Raw genomic sequence first — 23,569 nt, 5'->3', positions numbered from 1 at the left:
CACTGTCCTGTGATACTGCCTTACTGGTCGACCAAGCTACCACTTTAGAGAGTAAGGTTATTTATTTATTTATTTTTGAGATTTGTAAAGCGCAAACGAATGCCTGTGGGCGTCTCGGCGCTGAAAACTCGACTTGTGGCGCTTCTGATGTGATTCCTGAGGGTTACTGGCTGAACAGCCAGGTCTTTAAACCTTTGCGGAAGGAATAAAGGGAATGACTTAATCTGATTGGCAGCGGAAGTGAATTCCAGAGTCTGGCTGCCGTGACTGGGAAGCGTCTTTCACCCCAGGAGACTGTTTTTGTGCGGGGAACAGTTAATTGATGCAAGGTCACCGATCTCCGTTGCCATGAGGGATGATATGGTAGAAACTGGTTCCTGAGAAACTGCAGGCCTAAATTATGCAGTGCTTTGAATACCAGGCAAAGTGTTTTGAATTTTATTCGATTTTTAATCGGTAACCAGTGAAAATTCTGAATAGTTTGGGCAATAGGTTTGAATTTGGGGGTTCTGGAAAGCAATCTTGCAGCAGCGTTTTGTACTGATTGCATTTTATTAACAACCCGAACTTGAGCATTGGCGAGCAGGCCGTTGCAGTAGTCGAGTGATGAGAGTAAGTGTGCTGACCAAAGTTTTGCCTGCACTGTCGGGTAGAAACTGCATGATTTTTTTAATGAGTTTTAGCTTATGGAAAGCTGTTGCCGCTGTCTGATTAGCATGCGCGGAAAAGTTAAGATGTTCATCAAAAACAATTCCCAAATTCCTAACCTTCAGGACAGGGTTGGGCAGGGTTCCAAACGATGAAGGCCACCAGACGGATGACCAGCGTGGGGAAAGTTTCCCAAAGATGACAACCTCGGTCTTCTCAGAGTTAAGTTTAAGGCAACTGGAGAACATCCAGTCTCCAATTGCATGCATATCTTCCTGGAAGCGCTTCGCCTCCTCTTCTCCGTCGTTAATAGCGAGGACTAACTGGGTGTCATCCGCATAGGAGGTAAGGCGCTCCCATATTGTTTGATGACTCTTGCTAGGTCCGACACATAGATGTTAAAAAGTGTCGGACTAAGGGATGAGCCTTGGGGAACCCCACATGGTAGAGACAGCTCGGCTGATTGAAATGGCCCTAGTGTAACTGCCTGAGTCCTGCCAGACAGGAAAGAGGCCAGTAGGTTCTTAGCTTCAAGTTGGATGCCCATCCTTCCGACGCGGTCGATCAAGATGGAGTGATCGACCGTGTCGAAGGCCGCAGAGAGGTCCAGTAGTACAAGTACTGCAGTTCCCCCTTGATCTCTGATGACTCTGATGTCATTGGCGGCTTCAATGAAGGCAGTTTCCGTGCCGTGAAATTTACGGAACCCAAACTGGGTATTGTCCAGCAGGTGATGTTCCTCGATGTACACAGACAGCTGCTGGTTCATAGCTTTCTCTACCACCTTGGCCAAAAAAGGAAGACTAGCTATTGGTCTGAAGTTTTTTGGTTTGTCTTTGGCCAGATGCTGTTTTTTTCAGGAGTGGCTTTAAGAGGGTGCTTTTCAAAACATTGGGGTAGATCCCTGATTTAAACATGACATTACATAATTGCGTGATTACCGGAGTTAATAGGTCCAGAACGGGAGGAAAAATGTTTGGTGGACATGGGTCTAGAGCCGATCCGGTTTTTATAGTTTTATTGATGTCCATAGTTTGTTGCTCTGTTATTTCTTTAAATTGAGAGAGAGAACCGGCAGAGGGGATAGTACAGGTAGGGTGTGTGATAGGATTATCTTTGGAAGAAAAGGCTAAATAAATATCATTGACTTTAGTATAAAAGAAATTGGCTAACGCATCGCAAAATGATTGAGAGGGGGAAGGGGCCAGGTCGGGAGTATTTCTCACTAGTTGCTTCACTACCTCATAGAGTTGTTTGTTTGAGTTCTTTGCGTTATCTGTTTGGTCGCTAAAATACTTTCTTTTTGCCTCAGTAATCATTTTTTTATAGTTGGCAAGTGTTTCCTTACAGCGGGATTTGCTTTCTACGTCGTAGGATCTACGCCAAATCCTCTCACGATTCCTGCATATTTGTTTTTGTGTTCTAAGCCCTTCCGAGAACCATGGGGCGGAGGGAGCGGTCCTATTTCTAGATATGGTTTTATGTGGTACCAGTGTTTTTATAGCATTACCTAACCACTTTGAGTATTGAGTCATGGCTATATTTGGGTCCTCTGCAATTGTGGGGCAGGTGCTATCCAATAGTTCTCTAAAGTCTGCATTGTTTAGGTAATTCCAGGCTTTGAAGGGGTTACGGCAAGGATTGGTCGGTCTACCTAATCGGGCATCATTGATGGAGATATCACAGAGAACAGCATGATGGTCGGACCATCTAACTTTAACCTCTGCCATACCTCTGGAGACTGGGGACTCTATACACACTGTACCATACTTTGGTCCAGTATATATAGAGCCACTTTCTTACATTGGTGGATCAGCGGTGGGATACAAACTTGCATTTGTTAGACTACTTGGTTACCATCTGATCACACGACAGAACTCATAAATTGCCTTTAGAATTCTGAAATCGTTTTTTCCAAAATACGAAGTCTTGTCAGGGCCTTGCTTAAGTCCCATTAGAATTTTAGAAAAATCAAAGTCACTATAGTCAGGGTAGAGGGTTACAACTGTAAGGTTAGAATGTCTCAAAAGAACCCAGCTACTAGTAAAGCTAATAACATGCAGGACCTGGTGGAGGAACTCGACCTCACACCTTACTTACACTTGTCGTTCAAGGAATTGAGGTCCTTATGCAAACTTAAAAACATAACCATGGGCCTGCATCCAACCAAACAAGGGCTCCAGGAGCTCCTGGCTGAGTATGCTAAACCCTGTTGAGCAGGGTGACAACCAGTCAGAGGAGGAGGAGGAGGAAGAAGAAGAGGAGGAGGAGGAGGAGGAGGAGGAGGATGATAGTATCCTCCCCCCATCTCTAGGGAAGTGAGGGTTCCCATACCCTTATCTCCAAGAGTCAATCTCGATCAAGCTACCACTTTAGAGAATACTGTTATATATAACTTTAACCTCTACCATACCGCTGGAGACTGGGGACTCTATTCAAACTGTACCGTTTGCGAAGGCTGTGCCCCAAACTCGCCCTGCTTCGCTTTTTGGATTGCTGCCATTTTGTTGTTGTTGTTGTGCCTCCCAGCCAGGCTCTCCGCCCCGCTCCCGCCTCCCAGCTGCTCCTCCCTCGCCCCACCCCCCTACACTATCCACTTATGACAGATGCTTTTGCGCGCAGCGGACGCGCCCTATGCGCGCCGAAGGTAAGCCCGTCTACGCCCGTCCGCGCCTGGACCGCGCCCAGCGCCAGACCCCCTGGCCCCCGCAAAACCCATTCCACCCGCATTACATACGACGCCTCAACCCTCTCAGCCCTTAACCCCGGCCGCACACCACCATGCTGCGAAGCTGCCCCAGGACACACCCATGGACCTTTCGCCTGCCACTCCTGCAAGTTTGTCTGCATCAGTACCCACACCCCAATCTTCAAACTCCAAACACAGCTCCGACTCTAACCACCTGAAGTGCATCCTGCTGAACACCCTCTCGGTCCACAGACACGCCACTGAACTCTGGGACCTACTCGACACTGCATCGCCGGACGTCGCCTTCCTTACAGAAACTTGGATGAACGCCTCATCAGCGCCCGACATCGCCATAGCCATCCCGGACGCCTACAAGATCATCCGAAAAGACTGCACCAACCAAACAGGAGGAGGCATCGCCATCGTCCATAAGAACACCATCCGCATCACGACCAGCTCCGACGATAACCTCGCTACCGCCGAACACCTTCACTTCCAGAGCCACACCGACCCCAGGACCACACTTAGAGGCACCCTCATCTACAGACCACCAGGAACCCGCACACAATTCAGCGAAGACATCACTGACTTCATCAGCCCACATGCCCTCACCTCCGAGAACTACATTCTACTGGGAGACCTCAACTTCCACCTGGAAAAGAAAAAAGACAGCAACACCTCCACCCTTCTGGACAACCTGGCCAATCTCGGACTCAAACAACTTGTTTACACCCCCACCCACTTAGCCGGACACACGCTCGACCCTATCTTCACCTCCAGCAACCACATCTCCTTCGATCACACCACAGCTCTCTATTGGACGGACCACAGCTGCGTTCACTTCAGCTACAAAAAGACCACGACCCACAACCTATTCCTCGAAGAAATTGGAACAAAATCACCACCGACCAACTCTTCACATCGCTTCACCAAAACCCTCCTGCCATATCATCGGACCCAAAACCAAGCTGCCACCAAACTCACACAATGGATCACCCACAGCGCTGACGAATTAGCACCCTAGAAAAAACATCAAATCAAGCAATGTAGCAAAAAGGCCCCCTTGTTCAACGATGACCTTAAGAAATCCAAGAAGTTATGTCGTACTCTCGAGAAAGCCTGGAGAAAAAACCCAACCACTGACAACTTGACCACCTTCAAGAACGTCAAGAACGTGAAGTAGTGTGGCTCACTGGTTAGAGGCGGCAGACCCGAGAGCAGAGGACGGCCCGGGACCAGGGTTCGATTCCCGGCGCGGCAGGTTTCTGGACCAGGGTCAGCGGACTCGATAATTCTCTCGCCTCGGTGCCCACTCTGATCAGCGATCACACTCGGCAACTCTGGGCGTTAGCTTGTCTCATCTTCACTAACGGCCCCACCAGACCGCCGGGGATGCCTGGTCTCACCCTGGAGATACCCATTAAGGGACCATCTCTCAGGGAAGCCAGGAAGGGTTTCGCAGCGGTCAAAGCGCCTTGGGACCCTCCGGGTAAGTAGTGCGCTATATAAATGCCTATACATACATTACATTACACCCGCAAACACCACCATTTGATCCGATCCACCAAGAAATCAGCATTCAACGATCGACTCGACAACAACGCCCACAACAGCAAGGAACTATTCAACATCGTCAAAGAATTTACCAACCCCACCGCCGGCACCAACGACATCACTCCCTCCCAAGACCTCTGTGACTCTCTATCCTCATTCTTCCACAACAAAATCGCCGACATACATAACCGCTTTGAAAACGAGTCCGAAGACCAGTCCACTCCACCCACCCCCGAACCAAAACCGCACTCTAACAACCTTTGCGCCTGGAACCCAATCACCACCGAAGACACCATCCGCCTGATGAACTCCATCCACTCAGGTTCACCAACCGACCCATGTCCCCACCACATTTTCATCAAAGCAGACTCCATCATCGCACCCCATCTCCGCGATGTCATCAACTGTTCCTTCAGCTCTGCTACCTTCCCAGAAAGCTGAAAACATGCCGAACTCAGCGCCCTTCTGAAGAAAACCCACAGCAGACCCCACTGAACTCAAGAACTACCGCCCCATCTCGCTCCTCCCATTCCCTGCCAAAGTCATTGAGAAAGACGTTAATAGTCAGCTCGCCTCCTTCCTTGAATCCAACAAATCCCTCGACCCCTCACAGTCCAGCTTCCGAGCCAAACACAGCACCGAAACCGCCCTCATCGCAGCTACAGACGACATTCGAACTCTACTGGACAACGGAGAAACAGCCGCCCTCATCTTACTTGACCTCTCCGCAGCCTTCGACACAGTCTGTCATAGCACCCTCATACAACGCTTCAGCAACATCGGAATACAAGGGAAAGCATTGGACTGGATCATCTCGTTCCTCACTGGAAGAACCCAAAGAGTCCGACTCCCCCCCCTTTTAGATCAGAGTCCACTGAAGTCATCTGCGGCGTACCACAAGGATCATCACTCAGTCCCACCCTCTTCAAAGTATACATGAGCCCCCTCGCATCCATCGCGCGCCAACACAACCTCAACATCATCTCATACGCAGACGACACCCAGCTGATCCTCTCCCTCACCAAAGACCCAAACACCGCCAAAACCAACTTACACGAAGGAATGAAAGAAGTAGCCAATTGGATGAAGAACAGCCGTTTAAAACTAAACTCGGACAAAACGGAAGTCCTCATCTTAGGGTCATCTCCCTCTGCCTGGGACGACTCAAGGTGGCCACCGGCCCTGGGAACCGCACCCATACCTACGGATCACGCACGTAACCTGGGCTTCATCCTGGACTCCTCCCTCTCGATGACCAGACAAGCCAACGCCGTCTCATCATCATGCTTCAACATACTTTGCATGCTCAAAAAAATCTTCCGTTGGATCCCCACCGAAACAAGAAAGACGGTCACCCACGCACTGGTCACCAGCCGACTGGATTACGGAAACACCCTCTACGCCGGAACCACAGCCAAACTACAGAAAAAACTCCAACACATCCAAAACGCCTCAGCCAGACTCATCCTAGACATCCCCCGACAAGCTCACATTTCCGGTCACCTGAAAGACCTCCACTGGCTTCCCGTCAACAAGAGAATAACATTCCGTCTCCTCACCCATGCACACAAAGCTCTCTATGACCTAGGACCCGAATGCCTCAACACGCGACTGTCCTTCTACACCCCCTCCCGCCATTTACGATCGTCCAATCAAGCCCTCGCCGCTATTCCGCGCATCCATAAATCCACCATGGGGGGAAGATCCTTCTCCTACTTAGCGGCCAAAACCTGGAATTCTCTTCCCACCCACCTCCGCCTTACACAGAACCACCTCTCCTTCAGAAAGCAACTAAAAACCTGGATATTCGATAAGTAAAGCACCCCCCTACCTCAAGCGCCTGGAGACCCTCTGGGTGAGTAGTGCGCTATACAAATCTCTGAACTTGAACTTGAACCCTCAGGTGGGGGATGCGAGGTGAAGCACAACTCAGAGTCCTTGCCATCTTGAGGATGGGGGGACCTAGCCAGCCAGGGACAGGCTCCTGTCCCCCTCCAACTGGAGGGTGGCACGATAAGGGGTGTACCCCCTCCCAGGGAAAGGACCAATTGGTCCCTGCCCTTTACCTACCTGTAACACCCCTAAATCTAGTATTTAGGGGGCACCCTGAACCTTGCTTCCTCAGATCCAGCCTGACAACAGATGGAAAGGACTGAACAGCTGTGCTGCCAGCTAACGAGAGGAATACTCCCACTGACTTGGCCCCAGCCCTACTGGCCTGTCTCCCCTCGAACCTGCTCCTGCAAAATCCCAGTTTGTCCTGCAGCCAGCAACCTCAAAAACCCCGGAGGACCTGCCTGCCTTCATTTCCAAAGACTGCTTCTCCCGTGAACACCGGATTTGTTCAACTGCAACCTCTGGCAGCAGCCAGAGACCCCGAATCCAGCCCACTCTGCCCCCACCGAACCCGGCCCGAGCTAGAGTGGAAAAATACCACTTGGAGGTCACCCCAGCGATGCTGACCTGCCTTCAGCCGACGCCGCAGCATAATTCCAGAAGACCTCCCTAACTGCGACCAGGAGCTGGTAAGATCCGACCCCAAAAGGCCTCCCTGCACCCGACACCCCACAGCCTTGTGTGCCCAAACTGACGGTGCCTAACCAACCCTTAACTTCCCAATTTACCTCTCCATGTGGTGGTCGCACCCAGAAGTCCTTTGTCTCCCTGCCTTCAGTGCTTTTGCAAACCGGAAGTTCTCCATATAAAACAGGGCGCCCGATGTCAAAACGGCACTCTGCACCCGGCCGCCCCAGTGCCGCTGAGGGTGCACCTTTTGTGCTACTTTGTTTCCCCATTTGCCCTAACCTAATCCCTAGGAGCTTGGCTCCCACAGCCGAGTGGCCTGCTTGCCAGCAGCCACAAACCGGAGGCCCCCTATCCCCTATCTGATAACATTGGGCTTCAACACATTGCACACAGCCGTGCTAGAGCCGCTGAGGGTGTAACGAGTGCATCACTGACCCTGGGGGACCCCTGAGTCTAACCCCAGAACCTTAACTCCCACTGTTGATTACTTAACTGTGAACTGATAACCTGTTTTTATACATGGATAACATTGACAATTTTCTTCCAAAAAGTTTCCAAGTGTGGAGTTGTGAAATCTAAAAATATTCCTTAAAAATCGCACAAATAACCAAAACGTTTTTACTTACCTGTTTGCAGGATATGTCCCAGTGCTTAATCTAGGTATCCAGCACTGAGTTAGAAAAGTAACGTAAAAAGTAACTTACCTGTAATTTACTGAAAACCTATTAATTTCAATGTACTGCATTTGCAAAGTGTTGCAACCTACTGCATCCCCTGTAAAACAAACAAAGTACAATTTCTTTTGCATTTTCAAACTATTCTGTATTCAGCAACGTATTACTGAAAAGTATTTAATGCTTACCAGTGCCAGGCTTGCTTGGTTCTAAAAATAAAACAGTATATTTTGTATACAAAAACAATTGGCCTAGAGTTCAGTCCTTGAGTGTGAATTAATTTGCTGACTGTGTGTACATCAAATGCTTAACACTGTCCTCTGATACTGCCATACTGCTCGACCACTCTACAACAAATAGAGTTCAAGGTTCTATCTAACTTTAACCTCTGCCTACCTCTGGGTACACCTGGACACTATACACACTATACCTCATTTTGGTGTGTTATATATAGAGCCAGTTTCCTACAATGAACAACCAGTGTTTCTCTGACGACGATCTGTACCATTCAACTAGATATCGGAGCTGGGCGGCCTAAAAATACAGGAGCAGGCAAGGCATTCGAGGTCCACCCTCCGCTGGGGGAGGCCAGCTTTGCTCTTTGCTTATCCTGGGCCGTTTGCCCGCACAAATAGTGATGGAGCGCGACCTGCAGGCCCAAAATGGTACCTGGCGGAGGGGTCCAGGGAAGAGCTTGGAATAAGAAGATTATCTTAGCAGGGTGGCCATCTTTGAGGCTGCGACGCAGCCCAGCAGGTACAGCTAATAATGCTGCCATTGGTCCAGTTCAGTGCGTACTCTCTGTCAGCTCTCTGTAATTTAGGATATTAGTTTCCTCCAGCATCGGGCAGAATTGAACTCCTAGGTATGGGATGAACTCGCTCGCCCAGCAGATCGTGTAGGTCTGTTTCAAGAACTCTACTGTAGGAGGGGGAACCGTGAGGTAAAGGGCCTGTGACTTTTGGAGGTTCATTCGGAACCCGGACACTTCCCCAAACTCCACCAGTTCTTTTAGAAAATATGGCAAGCTCTCGCAGTGATTGTCCAGCATGACCATTATGTTGTCTGCTTATGAACTTATCCGGTGCTCCTCTCTGCCTAGGGGTAATTCCCTTGATCCTGGGATGATCTCTGTCGCTGCGCAAAAGGCTCCATGTAGAGAGTGAGGAGAAAGGGGACAGCCCTTTCGTGTGCCCTGGCGTATTGGGAAGCTCTTGGAGCCCTGCCCATCCACTCGCACTGAAGCCACCGGGGACCCGTAGCTGCTGCGGACCCAGGATCAAAATATTTCCCCAAACTCCAAGTGTGTCAGCGTCACATTTAGGAAGGGCCAGTGAACCCATTCGAAAGCTTTCACCGTGTCCTCTGAAAGCAGCATACTGGACCCCTCCCTACGGTGAGCTTTGTCTTTATATGTGAGAGCCTTTTGGTGGTGTCCGCCCATTGTTGCTGCGAGACGAATCCCGCTTGATCAGGGCCTATCAGGCAGGTTGCTAGAATTTCTGTGAACAGTTTAGTGTCCACGTTCAGGAGTGACATAGGACGATAATTGTCGCATGAGCGTCTGTCCTTAACGGGCTTAGGCATAACAACTGCAGTTGCTTTGTGCATCGAGACTGGGAGAGTGGCCTAGTTTGCTATGGTGTTAAAGATCCGTATGAGGACTGGGACCAGCTCTGAGCAGAAGGCTTTATAGAAGCCCGAGGAGAAACCATCCCGACCCAGGAATTTCAACAGTTTCTGCCTGGAGACGGCTGAGATGACCTCATCAATTTGGATTGGGTCATCAAGGGAGGCTGACTGGGCTATAGTTAAGCGGATCGTAGCCACTGTGTGGAGATACCACGTTAGGGCCTCCAGGGGACAGGTTGGTCTGAGTACAGTCGCATAGAATTCTCTGAAGCGGGCAGCTATCTGAGTATCACCTTCTAATAGATTCCCCCTCTTCTAACAGGAGGGAGTTCACTATGTATGCCTGCTGCTGGGCTCGAAGATTGGTGGCAAGGTGCCTACCACTTTTGTTCTTGTTCATGTAGAAGGAATGTTTGAGGCGTAAGAGTGAATATTCAGCCCTGACGAGATCTAGACTCGCCAGTTGCTTCCTAGCAGCCTCTAGCTGGCGCCATCTCCTGGGGGCTCCAGTGCAATGGTGAATGTGCTCTAATTCTCGAACCTGCCTCTGAAGCGCTGCCGTTTTAACCTTCCGCTGATGGTTTCTGGCTGCTGAGAGCTATGAGCTCTTCCCTGATGACCACCTTTGGGTCCAAAGACTATCTGCTTGACCACCTTTGGTCTTTGCAGTCACGTTTCCCGGAGTCTCCATTGCTGTCGAGCATCCCTCTGTTTGGGATTATGGACCTCTAGTATGAACGCTGAGTGGTCAGAGAGGGTGCTCAGTTCTATCTCCACGGAGCGTAGTAATTGCTGGAGGGCACAAGCCCTTAGGAAATAATCTAGACTGGCATATGATTTGTGGGCATGTGAGAAGAATGTGTAATAACTGGTGTGGGGGTGGGACGTTCTCTATAGATCTGTCAAGCCCACCTTCCTCATCCAGCCAATCCCTCCTCTAACAGTACCCCAGCTTCTTCCTCCCAAAGGATTGAGCGATCCATATTCTTATCGAAAGTTATAGTGAGGTCACCCCCCACTCGAACCAGTCTTATTTTGGAATGTGAGGGCCTCTTCTAGTGCAACGCGGATGAGGTGTTCCTGCCCCTCGTTAGGTGTGTACAGGTAGTCAGAGTGAGTGTCTGAGTACCTAGTTGTATTTGGTAGACCAGGAGGCGGGCCTTGAGTTCGGTCAGTTTAGGGCTTATCGAGCCCTGAAATTGATGCAGGAACGACTTGGAATTAAGGCTGTGAAACTCTGATATCCGCTCTGTTGTGCTCTAAGTATGAAAGAACTGCCCTCCGCTTAACCAGGTTTTTGAGCCCCTTTACATTTAGAAAGATCACCTTCAGGTAGTCACTTGACGCCATACATAATGTGTCTGTGCTGTCCTGCTAATAGTTATCCCTCTCTGCCCCTTGGGCTGTACTATGGTGAGACGTGAGCGCCTAGGGTGGGGGAGCTGCTGAGGCTGAGACCTTGGTTCCCCAGACTTTGAGACCCTCTGTGGTGCTATGGCTTGGTGCATAACACAAGAACAAAGTCTCAGGAAGGGATGAGATGATCTGGACGAGCCAAGCATTTCCAGGAGGCAAACGGAAGATGTGGTCCATGGTGGCCATATGTCTCTGTGGGCCCCTCTCGGCCCTGGATAGCATCTGTCGTGCACCCCTACTGTGGCTGAAATGTAGCTCCAGCAGCTAAGTCTACTTTTCCCTGTGCCAGGTCTCCCGCTAGACTCTCCAGGACCGCTTTCCTTTCCTGAGCCATCAAATCTGGATCTGGTATTGAGACCTCTGCCGTGACCTTCGACCAGCCCCGGTTTCTGTTCTTGCTGCATTTATTAGGGGCCCCCCTAGCAACTCAATTTGGAGAAGATCGCAGGCTGCCCTTATGGAGCATAGTTGGTGAGTTTTCTCTTCCCAGGTGAAGACCAGGCAAAAACGGTGATCCCATGTGTATGGGGTTTTGTACTCTTAGAGATGGGCAGTCACTGGGCGGAACACACTCCGGTTCTGCAGCGTGATTGCTGAGAGGTCCTGGAAGAGTTTAAGCGGGTGGCCACGGACTTGTACTGGGTTGGTGTCTCTGGCCTTACGAAGGATTCTTTGAGTTTACCGGGAAGCTGTGTACACAGGCTAGGCTGGCCCAGGGGACAGGGCGTGGATATTTGGCTTGGGAAGGGCCTACTCGATGGACTCTATCCAGTCAGATGTTGAATGCCTGCATGTCCCCCAGGATCTGGGCAGAGAGAGCAGCCATGTACTCCTCCACATTCCCTGCTTCTGCAGATGTCTGGGCATTCCTGATTCTGATGTTGAGCCTTGATCTGTTTTCAAAGTCCTCGGTGTGGGCCTGGAGATCTATCTACTAGTCTGTGAGGGGGATGTTTTCCTGCCTGAGCTGCTCAATTTCTACGTCCCTGGTGATCTCATGAGTTTCCAGGGCGTCCACTCTGTCCCCAATGTCTGAGATCTCTTTCCGTATTCCCTGCAGGTCTGGTGTCAGATCCCTCTTTATCGACTGCAGGTCTTCCCTGAGGGACGAGAACAGGGTCCCCAGGAATGACCGGGTGATTGGCACCTCCCCATAGTCCACATCATCATAAGTCTGGGGGGTGTTTGTGCGTCCTGGGCGCTCGGAGGGGGAGGAAGGGGGGGGGGGGGGGATTGACAGAGGTCTTGGTTAGCATGTCCCTCAGGGAGCGGTCTTTCTTGGCCTTGGGGCACTACCATGTCTGTGTTGGGTTTGTCCCTGGCTCCACACCCCTAGGGCAGGGGGGTCTCTGTTGCAGTGAAAACAGCCCTACCGAGGCAGGGTCTCACTGAGTTCCCTATGCCTGGAGGGAGTGCAGTTTCTTGAGTGTCAATGTGAGGGGCACGTGGGGAGCACCCCAGCACCAGGGATGCCCCCTTTTCAGTTGCATCGATCCATGAGGTAGTCTTCAAGGCCCTGGCTTTACTGAGGGGTGCCCCTTCTGGTTGGGCTCGCGAGTCCCCGCTGTTTGGCCTTCGCGGAGAAGGAGGCAGGGTTGTATGCCCCTTAGGAACCTTAACTATGTGCGCTGTTGACCGACTGGCCTGCCTTCCCTGCCTCACACTCTTCCCCAACTCACCGGAAGCTCCCAGGTCACTGAGGTATGTGTTGTTGCGGCCTGCCTTCATGCACGTGGCCCTTGCAACTGTATTGTGGCTTCACAGCTCTCTCCGCAGGTAGGGCACCTCCTGTCCTCTGCGTCCTATTAGCCTATGGCCTCGTTTCTTGCTGGCAACTGCCTTTTGAAGTACTTTTCTTGGGTCCGGCAGCCTCGGGAAGCTCACAGGTTTCTCGAGGCATGCCCACTGAGCCGGCTGCTTTCCTCTACCTCGCACCCCACCAAGCCCCTAGCGCAGCCGAGTCTCACTGCCTGCTCTTCCAGCCGACGCCGCCCATGCGTATCAAGTCCCGGGCCTGGGTGTCATGACTGCATTTACGGCTCCAGATAGCTTGGGCCTCCACCCTTCCTCCAGAGGTCAAGTGTGCCGTGAATGTGGCGGGTGGCATCTGGGTCAGTACAAGGAGGGTCAGGGAGAGCACCTCCGCTTACTGATTTGTCCTTGCGTCCCCGGCCCGGGCTGCAGTTCCTCATGCACCTCTGGAATCTCTACACGCTGTTCAGGGCACCGTGGATCTCCGGGTATGCCCCTCTCCTCAACCACCAGGCGAGTTGTTGGGTGCAGCCACCCCGGTATACTCAGCGGGTGCCAGTGTCTGGTCTTTCCGCCCACCCTGCGCTGCCGGGTCCGCAGCTTATGCTCTAGCCAGTTTCCACTTTGTCCGCCCAGCTACATGATCCGGGGAGCAGAGAGGGCTCATGTGCTTCGGGGGCTGCAGGGTGGGAAATCCCCTCCTAGGGAGCAGTATTTCACCGGATCGGATGGACCAGAATGCAAGTTCGCTCACTCCGCCATCTTGGCCACGGCCACCAGTACCTTGTATTAAAAGTAGAGGTGGGCGTAATTTGCGTAGTCGCGCTACGCAAAGCTCCGTGAAATAGTAATAAATCTCTGCGAGCAAACAAAAGTTCCACGAACACGCGAAATTGCTTGTTCTGCCAGTAATTCCGTGTTCTTCGTGGACGCGAAATTCCGCGAGCGGAGTGGAATTTACTGCCGAGGCCTAATTAAAAGATCACAAGGTATGCCGAAGTCCATCTGCAGTTATAGTCTCTCGCTTTAACGCTCTTTTTTTCTCAGTGGTGTAGGGAAAATATACAAGGAAATTACACCTGTGTGCCAGTAAATAGACAGAATATCGTCACATTTGGGGCATATGAAGTCCTAATTGCTGTCACATAGAGCCACTCTGCATCACCAGAGCTATTTTCAAGTACCAAAGTATGGGTCTTTGAATGTTTTCATAAGGAAAGGGGTCTGTGAGAAGATACAGTATTAACTGGAAATATTGTTACCAAAGGTAAGTAACTTTTACATCTGCCACAGAAATTGTATTGAGAATACAGTGTATTACATTTTCCTCATACAGGTACCATAGTGGGAGTGTTCTGAACAACAGTAGCCTAAGAAATAGCCACTAACTGAATTTTAGTACACATTTCTGTTCTCGATGTAGGGTCCTTTTAGCAGTAATTCACATGTGTAAAGTGGAGATTTAAGAAACCACTTTGGTTGGCGCTGAAGTTTTATAGGAAAATGTTGTATGCTTTCAAACTTTCAAAGATTGCAATCATCAATATTTTTGTGTTCAGGTTATGTATACTACTTCGCAGTAACATTGGTGAATATTTGAAAATGAATGCCACTTTAAATTGAAGTCCATCCAAATGCTGATTTTACAAATGGTACAGCAGTATAATTAAACTGTAGGTCAAATTAATTCTCATTTGTAGGTTCAGCATGCACTGAAAAAATCTGAAAAAGCTTTGGATACATTAAATAAAGCAATTGATATTGACCCCAAGAACCCCCTATGCAAATTCCACAGAGCTTCTATCTTATTTGCGAATGAGAAATATAAGGTAAGATTATTTCCTGCTTTGGATCATTTATGGTTGGAGACATTGCCTTTAGCTAAACGTTAGTGCCATAACTGACAGTAGAAATGTTCAGCAATTTTTTCCCAATCACACTTGTTTAAACTGGGGTTTGTTTCAAAGATAGGGCTTGAAATTTAGAAAACTAACCTTACATTTTCTTTTTCAGTTGCAGACTGCCAAGTTGCTCCATTTGATTTCTAAAGTGCAACAAAATATCACAATCTTAGTCGTTCATTTCTAAAAACAAATGCTATTTGAACATTTACCCATTTCAAGCAGGAATTTCCCAGTAAAAACATGCAACATTTGGTCTTCATGCAGAAGCCCTTCAAATGTGGTTTCTACAAACATTTGACCTTTCTTGTACCCATACCTCTTCAGGTTCATATTTGTACTAGATATGGTATTGCATGGAATTTTATTAGTTTGGCACTTTTGATCAACTTAATCTAAACTAAGTTACTCTCTTGGCTGCAGGTTTGCGTCTGGGGTTGACTTAGTGCTTCATGTAGCAGGGACAGTGAGCATGTGGGATTGTATAAAATTGTTCTTAGTAATGTATTCATAGTTCGAAATGAATTTAAAGTACATGTATGCGTTTTTTGTGTGAAATGAAGTTATTGTATTGGCTGCAGGATGCTAGATAATGTCTCTGCCTTTTCCTCCCTAATACACAAGGTTGTGACAGTTTTAACTCATAAATTGTGTATTATAAAATGGCTTTCGGCTTGGTAAATAGAGAATACTTGTGGGTTAAATTAAACATCTGGGGAATTAATCTGTTCTAATTGTAGGCCGCCATGAGTTTTTATTCTAAGAGTAGTGTAACTGTAAAGCTTGAAGTGGCCAGAGTTTGACAGTGATCTACATACAGCGGGAGCTAAAGCAGAGATTTGTCTTTGCACCTCCGATGTTTAGGTGCTATAATTGACTTGTGTCTTTCCTTACTCTGGCTGTGACTTCCCTATGTCTCAGCTAGTGTGAGTGGTAGAATGCCTGACGACATCATGGAATGTTTGGTGCCTTGCTTGTTTGTGGAGTGGCAGTTGATGGCAGGCTGGCTGAGCGGCAGGGAGGCTGCTCCTGGAGGGGTTACTTTCCATCTACCTATCTTCTTTTTATGAACTTAACTGGACCTCAGCTTCAATAACGTCAACCTATTTTATACACCTGGCTCCAAGGACTTTAAATTAACACATTTGGCGACGATTTAAAAAACCTACAGCATGAAGGAAAGAGACTGTGTTTGAAGGGACTAAGGAACCTACAAAGAAAAATTTGGAACTACTGAAAGGAACCTACAGTGTTGAGGAAAGAGACTGTGTTTAAAGGAGCTTACTGGGACTAAGGAACTTACTAAAAAAAACATTAGAACTACTGAAACCATAAGGAAAGGAAATTCCTTGGTCAACCCCACCAGTGTCCTCTCTCATCTGGACAGCCTGCACCCCAAGGCGTTTAACCTTCTACTACTGGTCAGCAAACAGTTACATTGGAGATTACTATCATCCTACTGCCAGGAAGACTTGTCCCTACCCTGCTGCTGTGGGACAGTCTCTCCGTAATCTGCTGGAGTAAGTTGAAAGCTTGTGTGCATCATTTTCACAATGACTGGCACCATTCTTCTTGCGCAGTATGCCAAAACCGGCATTTATGGAGTTATTTTTGCCCTGCTATCTTTCTACACTTATTATACAATCTATGAATTTGGATTGGTCGTGGCGCATGGTGCTTGGGAATTGGCACCAGCCATGTGTGCTGGAAAACCGGAGTGCCTCAATTTGCTTGTTGCCCATGAGGAACCAGAAGTAGCAGTGACTCAGGACCGGTGTTTTTTGATCTTATTGGGACTACTATTGAATACTATGCCACCCTGGGTCAACATTAGGGCACTTATTATTCCCGCAAATGAGGAGATTAAATGCGGGGGAGCCGTGTCATTGGTGTTTGTGAGTGCTTTTAATAAGCGCGTCTGGTATTCAACTTCATCTGTGCTCAGTAAATCAGTTTTGTGGCAAACACATTTTTTTCATTGAGCGATGAAGTTACTCAAACCGCCACCTGCCTTTTCAAATGTGCCTCGAGCTGACCTGCTCAGCGCTCGCTATCCTACCTGCTTTGTTTTCTTTCCTCCGAATTCTCCATGGTTTCCCTCCTACGTTCCAGATCTTCCCTCACGTCATTGCTCAAAAAACGTGCCGCCATGTCGTGGCTGTAAGCAACAGTGTTTCCCTGTGCGTTTCACTTTGCCGGAGCACCTGCCTACCAAGATGTCTGTTATAAATAAAGTGTTCCATTTTTTCTTATTATCACGAAATGAATTGAACATTCTAAAAGACTGCGATAGCAAATCTTGTTTGTTGATGTTTTTCTGGGATCCGAATCTACCGGTTCGAACTGTATCTCTTCCATTAGCCACAAGGAAGTCTCTGCACTACATGGTCTTGGATCCCAGCAGCCACATGAACATTGGTGTTGACCTCTGTTGAGAAATCGCTTACCGGAGTTAGAGACTTTATTTTTAGCCATTTCTTTGCTTATTATTATTTTGTGGGGGTAGCTGCAGGGTGGTGGGTTTTCTTACTAGGGAGGTGTTATGTCCCCATTATGTGTAGGTTGTGGGGCGGGTAGTGCTTTAGTTTTGACTTCATAGAGAGCTGTGTTCCCTTTTGCGGGGAGGTTGTGCGGCGGTGTATCTGAGTGCCCCATTTTAGCTTTTGGAGTGGTGTGTGAAATTGTGGGAGCTGTTTGCCCCGAAGGTTTTGGGAGCTAAGTGCCCCAGTTATAGGGAGGTGTGTTTTCCTACCCCTATTACGTGGAAGTTGTGGGAGCTAATGGCCCCAGTTCTATTTTAAGAGGTGTTGTTAGCTAAGTGCCCCAGTTATGTTCCTAGGGTGGTGAGTACCCTTTTGCAGTGAGGTTGTGGGAGTTAAGTGCCCCAGTTGTGTTCCACAGGATGGACTGTACCCTGTCACATGTTGGTGGTGGAGTGATGAGTGCTCGAATTTTATTCCACGAGGTAGTGTGTACCCTGCTACCTGTTGGGTGTGCTGTTCCACAGGGTGGTATGTACCCTGTTACATGTTGGTTATGGGGCGCTGCGTGCCCCAGTTCTGTTTCACTGCTCCGTGCGGTTCTGTTGTGGGTTTCCCCCAAAGGAGGGGGATGGGGTTAATCTTAATGTCTTTATATTTGAGAATGTAATGTAAATGTTTTTCTTTCAAAGTGCATTCTGTATATTGATGTTTATATTTCTTCCTTCACTTCTGTATTATTGTTTCCCTAAGGAAGGAGGATATGTTATAATTGACTTGTGTCTTTCCTTACTCTGGCTGTGACTTCCTTCCCTGTTGCTCAGCTACTGTGAGTGGTAGAATGCCTGGTGTCATCATGGAATGAGTGGCAGTTGATGGCAGGCAGGCTGAGCGGCAGGGAGGCTGCTCCTGGTGGGGTTACTTTCCATCTCCCTATATTCTTCTTATGAACTTAACCTGGAACTAAGCTTAAATAAATCCGACCTATTTTATACACCTGGCTCCAAGGACTTTCAATTACCACATTAGGCTTTGTACCAGTGATTTAATAAATAGTCTATAGGGCAATTTAACTTTATCTTCAAAGTTACAAACGTATTTAATCCTCTCCTTACAATATGCAGACAACCTTGTTATTCTGGACTCTACATGTATCAACTTGCAACAAGATTTAAAAGTCCAGAAGCAATAGAAAACAAATTAATGAGCCAGTCTGACAAATTCAACAAAGTGGCAATCTATCATAAACTCCAAAAATCTGGATCGTAGTTGATGAATATTAATAAACTTCATTGAGTAAATTTGTTGTGATAGTTTTATGGAATGAAGGATTCTCCTACCATGCGTTTGGTACCTTGATTAAAAAGATCTTGCCAGACTGAGGAAATATAAATATCTGGGTGTTATTTATGGCACTGGAAGGTTGCAATTCTACGTAAAGAAACACTCTCTACAAGTCTTAGACATAAGTTTGATCAATTATGTTTTGAGTGATGCTGCTTATAGAATTCAGGTGTTGTACTGAACGTGCGCCTGGTCAAACATTAGTGCATTTTGGAAAGAAAGGGAAATAAGGATCGATCAGTATTCACCCGTCATGTGTTCGAGCACAGATTCATGATGTTACAGTAGTTAGAGGAAATAACAAGAGAGCAAAAAACATTAACTTTTGAGCCTGTACCTCTGGTGCGAGTTAAAGCAAGGTGTCATTTATAGCCTTCCTTGGTGGCCTGGTCATTGGTGGCCTTGCTAAGCACGAAGATTCCTCCTCAGTTGTTAAGATGGCGCCAGGGGTGAACTGGTCTATCATCTGGAATGTAGATGCTCTTGCATATGGCTAAAGTGGGTGTGAGTCGTCTGGGTCACTTTTAAATATGAGTATGATTTTGTCCCAGGCTGCGGCTATGCACCATTTTCGAAGCCACACATTCCCTCCTGCATCACCACTGATTCCACCTCCGCCCATTGCATCACTAAGGCCTGCCACCGTGAAACCCCTAGAAGTAACGTCTCCTTCCATCTCATTGTGATTGCACGCCTGGCCAGTAAAAGTGCTAAGTTGGGGACCCCCCCAGCCACCATTCTCTGGGCTCTGTAGAGGTCCAGAACACAGTCATCAATATGATACAGATCCTGTCGACTGGTGAATTGCGCGTCATGCAATCCGCGTCCCAGAAAGTATGCATGATTGGACAGTCCAAGAACATGTGCAAGATATCCGCCTGTGGAGCTTGGCAATGAGGGCAGGCAGGTGATACTGTGGGGTTGGTTTTTTGCAAGTCTAGTCTGTGCTAGGTAGGCTCCCAAGCTTCTCTAATGGACATACTGTTTTATGGCCCAAGGCTATTTGGTGAGAAGTCAAAGTCTGCCCTTGAAAAGTTTAATGGGTTTAGAAGTAGAATAGTAGGTGAAGTTCCGTGATTTAAATAATCACTACTTCAAATGTGCAGTGTACGTGAATGAGTGTTCTCTTTGTAACAGGCATGCATGTCAACATGATGCTACAGAGGAACTGAATGTGGGCTGAAAATTATTTCAGAAAGCTTTGCCTCGTCTCATATGCACAAAATCGCGCCTCACACAAAAAAAGTTACAAATCTGTCGTGGGCAAACCTAAATTGCATGTTGTACGTAGAGCAGTTTAAACAAAGTCAAAATATAAATACCACAACATTGCAGTAGAAATCTGTGTGAGACAGCTGGTGCTCCATTGATCACTTCAAGACCATCTAACATACCCCAAAGGTATCAGGTGGGAAGTAGTGGACCGGAATATCCCCAGTGGAAAACGTTGATTTGACCACTATTCTCACTTTATGTGAATGCAAATGGATTGATACCATGGACTGTATCAAATATGGACTTATTTATTATGAGGAGTGGAACTTACGTTTCACCTACCTGGAAATTCATAGCAACAATGCCCACCAATTACAATAATAGCATGAGATGTACTGTAAACCTCATGTTCGAGGCATATGGGCTGCAGATCACACACTATAGCATTAGATCACCATCTGGTGGTGGGCCCGGATGATTACACTTTGTTGTTGTCTTGGAAGAGTCTTTGTCTGTTGGGTGACTCCTCACTTAGATCGTAGTGCGCTTGGGCATCGACTCCATCCTCAGATTGTTTTTTTCCGCCATCGGGCTCGGATGTGTTCATCGTTTGGTCCTGTTACCGATCTCTTTTCGAACCCATAAATCAATCTACAACATCAGCATCGTCTTCGGCACTGATTCCGGTTACACGCGTCGAAGAAAGGATACACTTCTCGATTCCAACGTTTGTCAGGGCCGTCGGGCCTAACTGCGCCATTGGGCCTTTGGCTCATGGAAAAAACAACCTTCAAGAAGTGCCCTCAGTGTGGACACAAATTTCCCCACACTGATCTTCATGAGGTTTGCAACCTGTGCTTGTCTCCAGAGCTCGAGAGTCGAGACTGTGAGGTCTGCGCTTCATTCCGGTCCAAGAAAACCATCAGGGACAGTCTTGCTCAAAGAGCTATGGAGCAGTCATCGTCGTGAACACCAGACATCATCGACGAGGCGCCGATCGAGGTAGACGCCGAAAAACAGCAAGAAAACGTTGCTTCCGAAGCGGAGGATTCAGCTTCCGGAGACGAGGATCGATCCGATAATGACTATCTTCTTCCAGCTGGTCAACAGACCGTGAGTAAGAGCGTCGACCCTGTTCACCCCACCATATCAGGACAGGCTTCGGTTCTACCTCCACCTTCGGGTCCAGGTGCACACCGACCAAAACGTTCCGATGCCACTCCTTCATGCTCGGCAGCGAAGAGTACTAAAAAGCCTCTTGTCGACTCTGACTCAAGTCAGTCTGTCTGTCCAGAAAAGCAGAGGTGTAAGAGAGTAGGGTCTACTCCCTATGGTCACCCCCACTTTTTGCTGTGATTTTCTGGTTTTTCGACTTTAGTGTGGCTGTGGGCCTGCTAATCGGACCCACGGCCCAGCTGTTCGCTCTCTAAATTAATACCATGTTCTTTAGGTACATACCAGATTGGGTATTGGGTCCCCTTTGTGAGCCCCTGTATAGTGTACCATAGGTACCCAGGGCATAGGTGCATCCAAGGCCTACCAGGGGCTGCAGCATGTATTATGCCACCCCTGGCTGGCATTCCAAACTGACACCACAAGCTGATCACTCAGCTTGGGTAAGGTGGTGTAATCACCCCTTACTTAGGTATAGTATACCTAGATCTACCTTATATATAGACACATATGCACCTATAAGTCCTATGGTAGGCCTCGACAATCCTGGAGGCAGAGTGCTTGGTTTTATGTGAGAGGCTGCCCTAGCATGAGCTGAGCCCCTCTTCAGCTTTCGGAACCATCTCCTTATAGCTGTTCTATGATATAGCCATACCATATACTCTTAAGTGCATTATAATCCTCGCGGTTAATGCTAACTTTGGTTTAGCTTTATCAAAACATGTTGTGTAAGGTGTCAAACACTTTGGAATACTACCCCCTGCATATTCTGGCGGCGGGGGTAGCATTCCACCCTTCTAGAGGGAAAAGACATGTATGTTACTGCTTTACCCGGTTAAAGTTCAACAGAGCCCCAGCATCACAAAATGGATGCTGCTGCCACAGACACAAGTCTGGCCTCCTGCTGCTGGACGAAACTGCGGTAGGAGAGGCCTGAACAATAGGTTTCCTGTCCAGGGAGGTGCCAGCACCTCCCCAGACAGGCAGATGTGTATTGGGACATGGAGGGCTGCATCAGCAGATGCTTTTTGAGACACTGCCTAGGGCACACAAGGTGCTCCATGCATAGCCCGGTTCAAACTAGTTGCTGGGGCACTCCAGCCCCAGCTCTGGCGCGAAACTGGACAAAGGGAAAGGGGTGTACCCACCCGCTTCCCAGGTCCACCCATAGGAGGGAACTAGGCATGTAATCCAGGCCCTTAGCTTAGTATAAGTATAGGAGCTGTGTCCTCGGGACTTTAGATTATCTTGGAACTAAACTTTGATACAGAACTCTTGGACCTTCGACATTCTATTATGACTAGAAGACGGAAGACATCTCCCTTGTGGTCAAGGAGTGACCACCCTGTGCAAACAGGCACCACCAGTAACTTGCCGGTCTGCTTTGTCGACGCTCCCGCCGGAACCCGAAGACTCAGCGACACAGGAACTGACTCTCAGAATTCTCTAACTCCGACCCGCATCCACAGCAAAGCTGAGACCCGTGGCGGACATGAGAGACGTGGGGCTGGACACCCTGAACATCCTGCATTTTGCTAACTGCTCGACTACTGAGGTACTCTCGCAGTTGTGCATTGGGGTACGAGAAGACCCGAGCACCATTTGCACCGAAGCTCAGCACTCCACGAGTGCCGCGTGGGGCCCGCTCTTGCATTTCAGCTCGATGCGTCTTCCCGGTTCCTTGCCCGTTGGCTAGTGAGCCCCCTGAAGACTTTTCTTTTGAACTAAACTGCTTTCCTGGTTGCTCCAGGCTTGCTCCAGCTTCCATGAAGTACCACAGACCTTGCTGGTATGCAGCAGAGCCAATCTCCTGCGTACGTTGCGGTTGCCAAGGCTTGTTAGGTCCAATCCGGATACCGACACCGCAGTCAACTAGATCCTTCGTGGACAGCTCGAATCCAGCGCCTGGTCATCGTCGATGCCTCCTGGACCTCGAGGCTGAAGAGACAAGCTCACCTTCACCTTCAAGCACGCGACATCGCCTGGTTCTTTCCTGGTCACTGGCTCGTGACCCCGACTCTGTCCCCTCTGCTTTCAGGTTCTTCACATCGTCGATCTACCCTTGGATTCACCCGGACACTTTTCCTCTGGTCGCCTGCAGCACTTCTTTGCAGATCTCCATAGAAAACGACGACGAAACCCGACACCAAAAGGCACCTATGCCCCCGGCTTCCCTATGTGAGGTAACACGAGTAGTCTGGTGCTCCCGTGGGTCTTGACTTTCGAAGTGTCCTAGTCTAAAGGGGTTTTGTCGTAGTCCATCCGGAAGTGCCCTTAAACAGTAACTTTGTAACTTATTCATTTCCCATTATAAGTCAATGGTAACTCGCACCTGTGTTTAGACACTGCACGCGTCTCCCGTTGGCCTCCTACTTCCTAACCATTGGTTGTTTAATGTAGTCCCTGCGATTCTACAGGCCCTAGACCTGCTGTCTAACTCTCACGTGGTTCTTATACCACTAGCTTAGTATATGGTTTGTGAGGCCCATATGGCATAACTGTATTTGTGCAACTTATTGTATGCTAATTGAGTAACTTGTGATGTACTTTGACCTCTGACCTCAT

General features: G+C 48.5%; 1 protein-coding gene across 1 annotated transcript in view; it reads left to right on the top strand.

Moving 5' to 3' along the window:
• Window positions 1-23,569, top strand: part of CDC27 (cell division cycle 27) — a 533,340-nt gene that overhangs the window by 277,093 nt on the left and 232,678 nt on the right. Inside the window, exon 6 of the mRNA XM_086950015.1 lies at window positions 14,592-14,720. Coding sequence (XP_086806141.1) covers window positions 14,592-14,720 — 129 coding nt within the window. The remainder of the gene's footprint in view (window positions 1-14,591; window positions 14,721-23,569) is intronic.

This window comes from Lissotriton vulgaris, unplaced genomic scaffold (assembly GCF_964263255.1).
Source record: "Lissotriton vulgaris unplaced genomic scaffold, aLisVul1.2 SCAFFOLD_403, whole genome shotgun sequence".
Taxonomy (NCBI): Eukaryota; Metazoa; Chordata; class Amphibia; order Caudata; family Salamandridae; genus Lissotriton; species Lissotriton vulgaris.
Note: the sequence above shows the minus strand (reverse complement) of the source record. Positions and strands in the feature narration are given on the sequence as shown.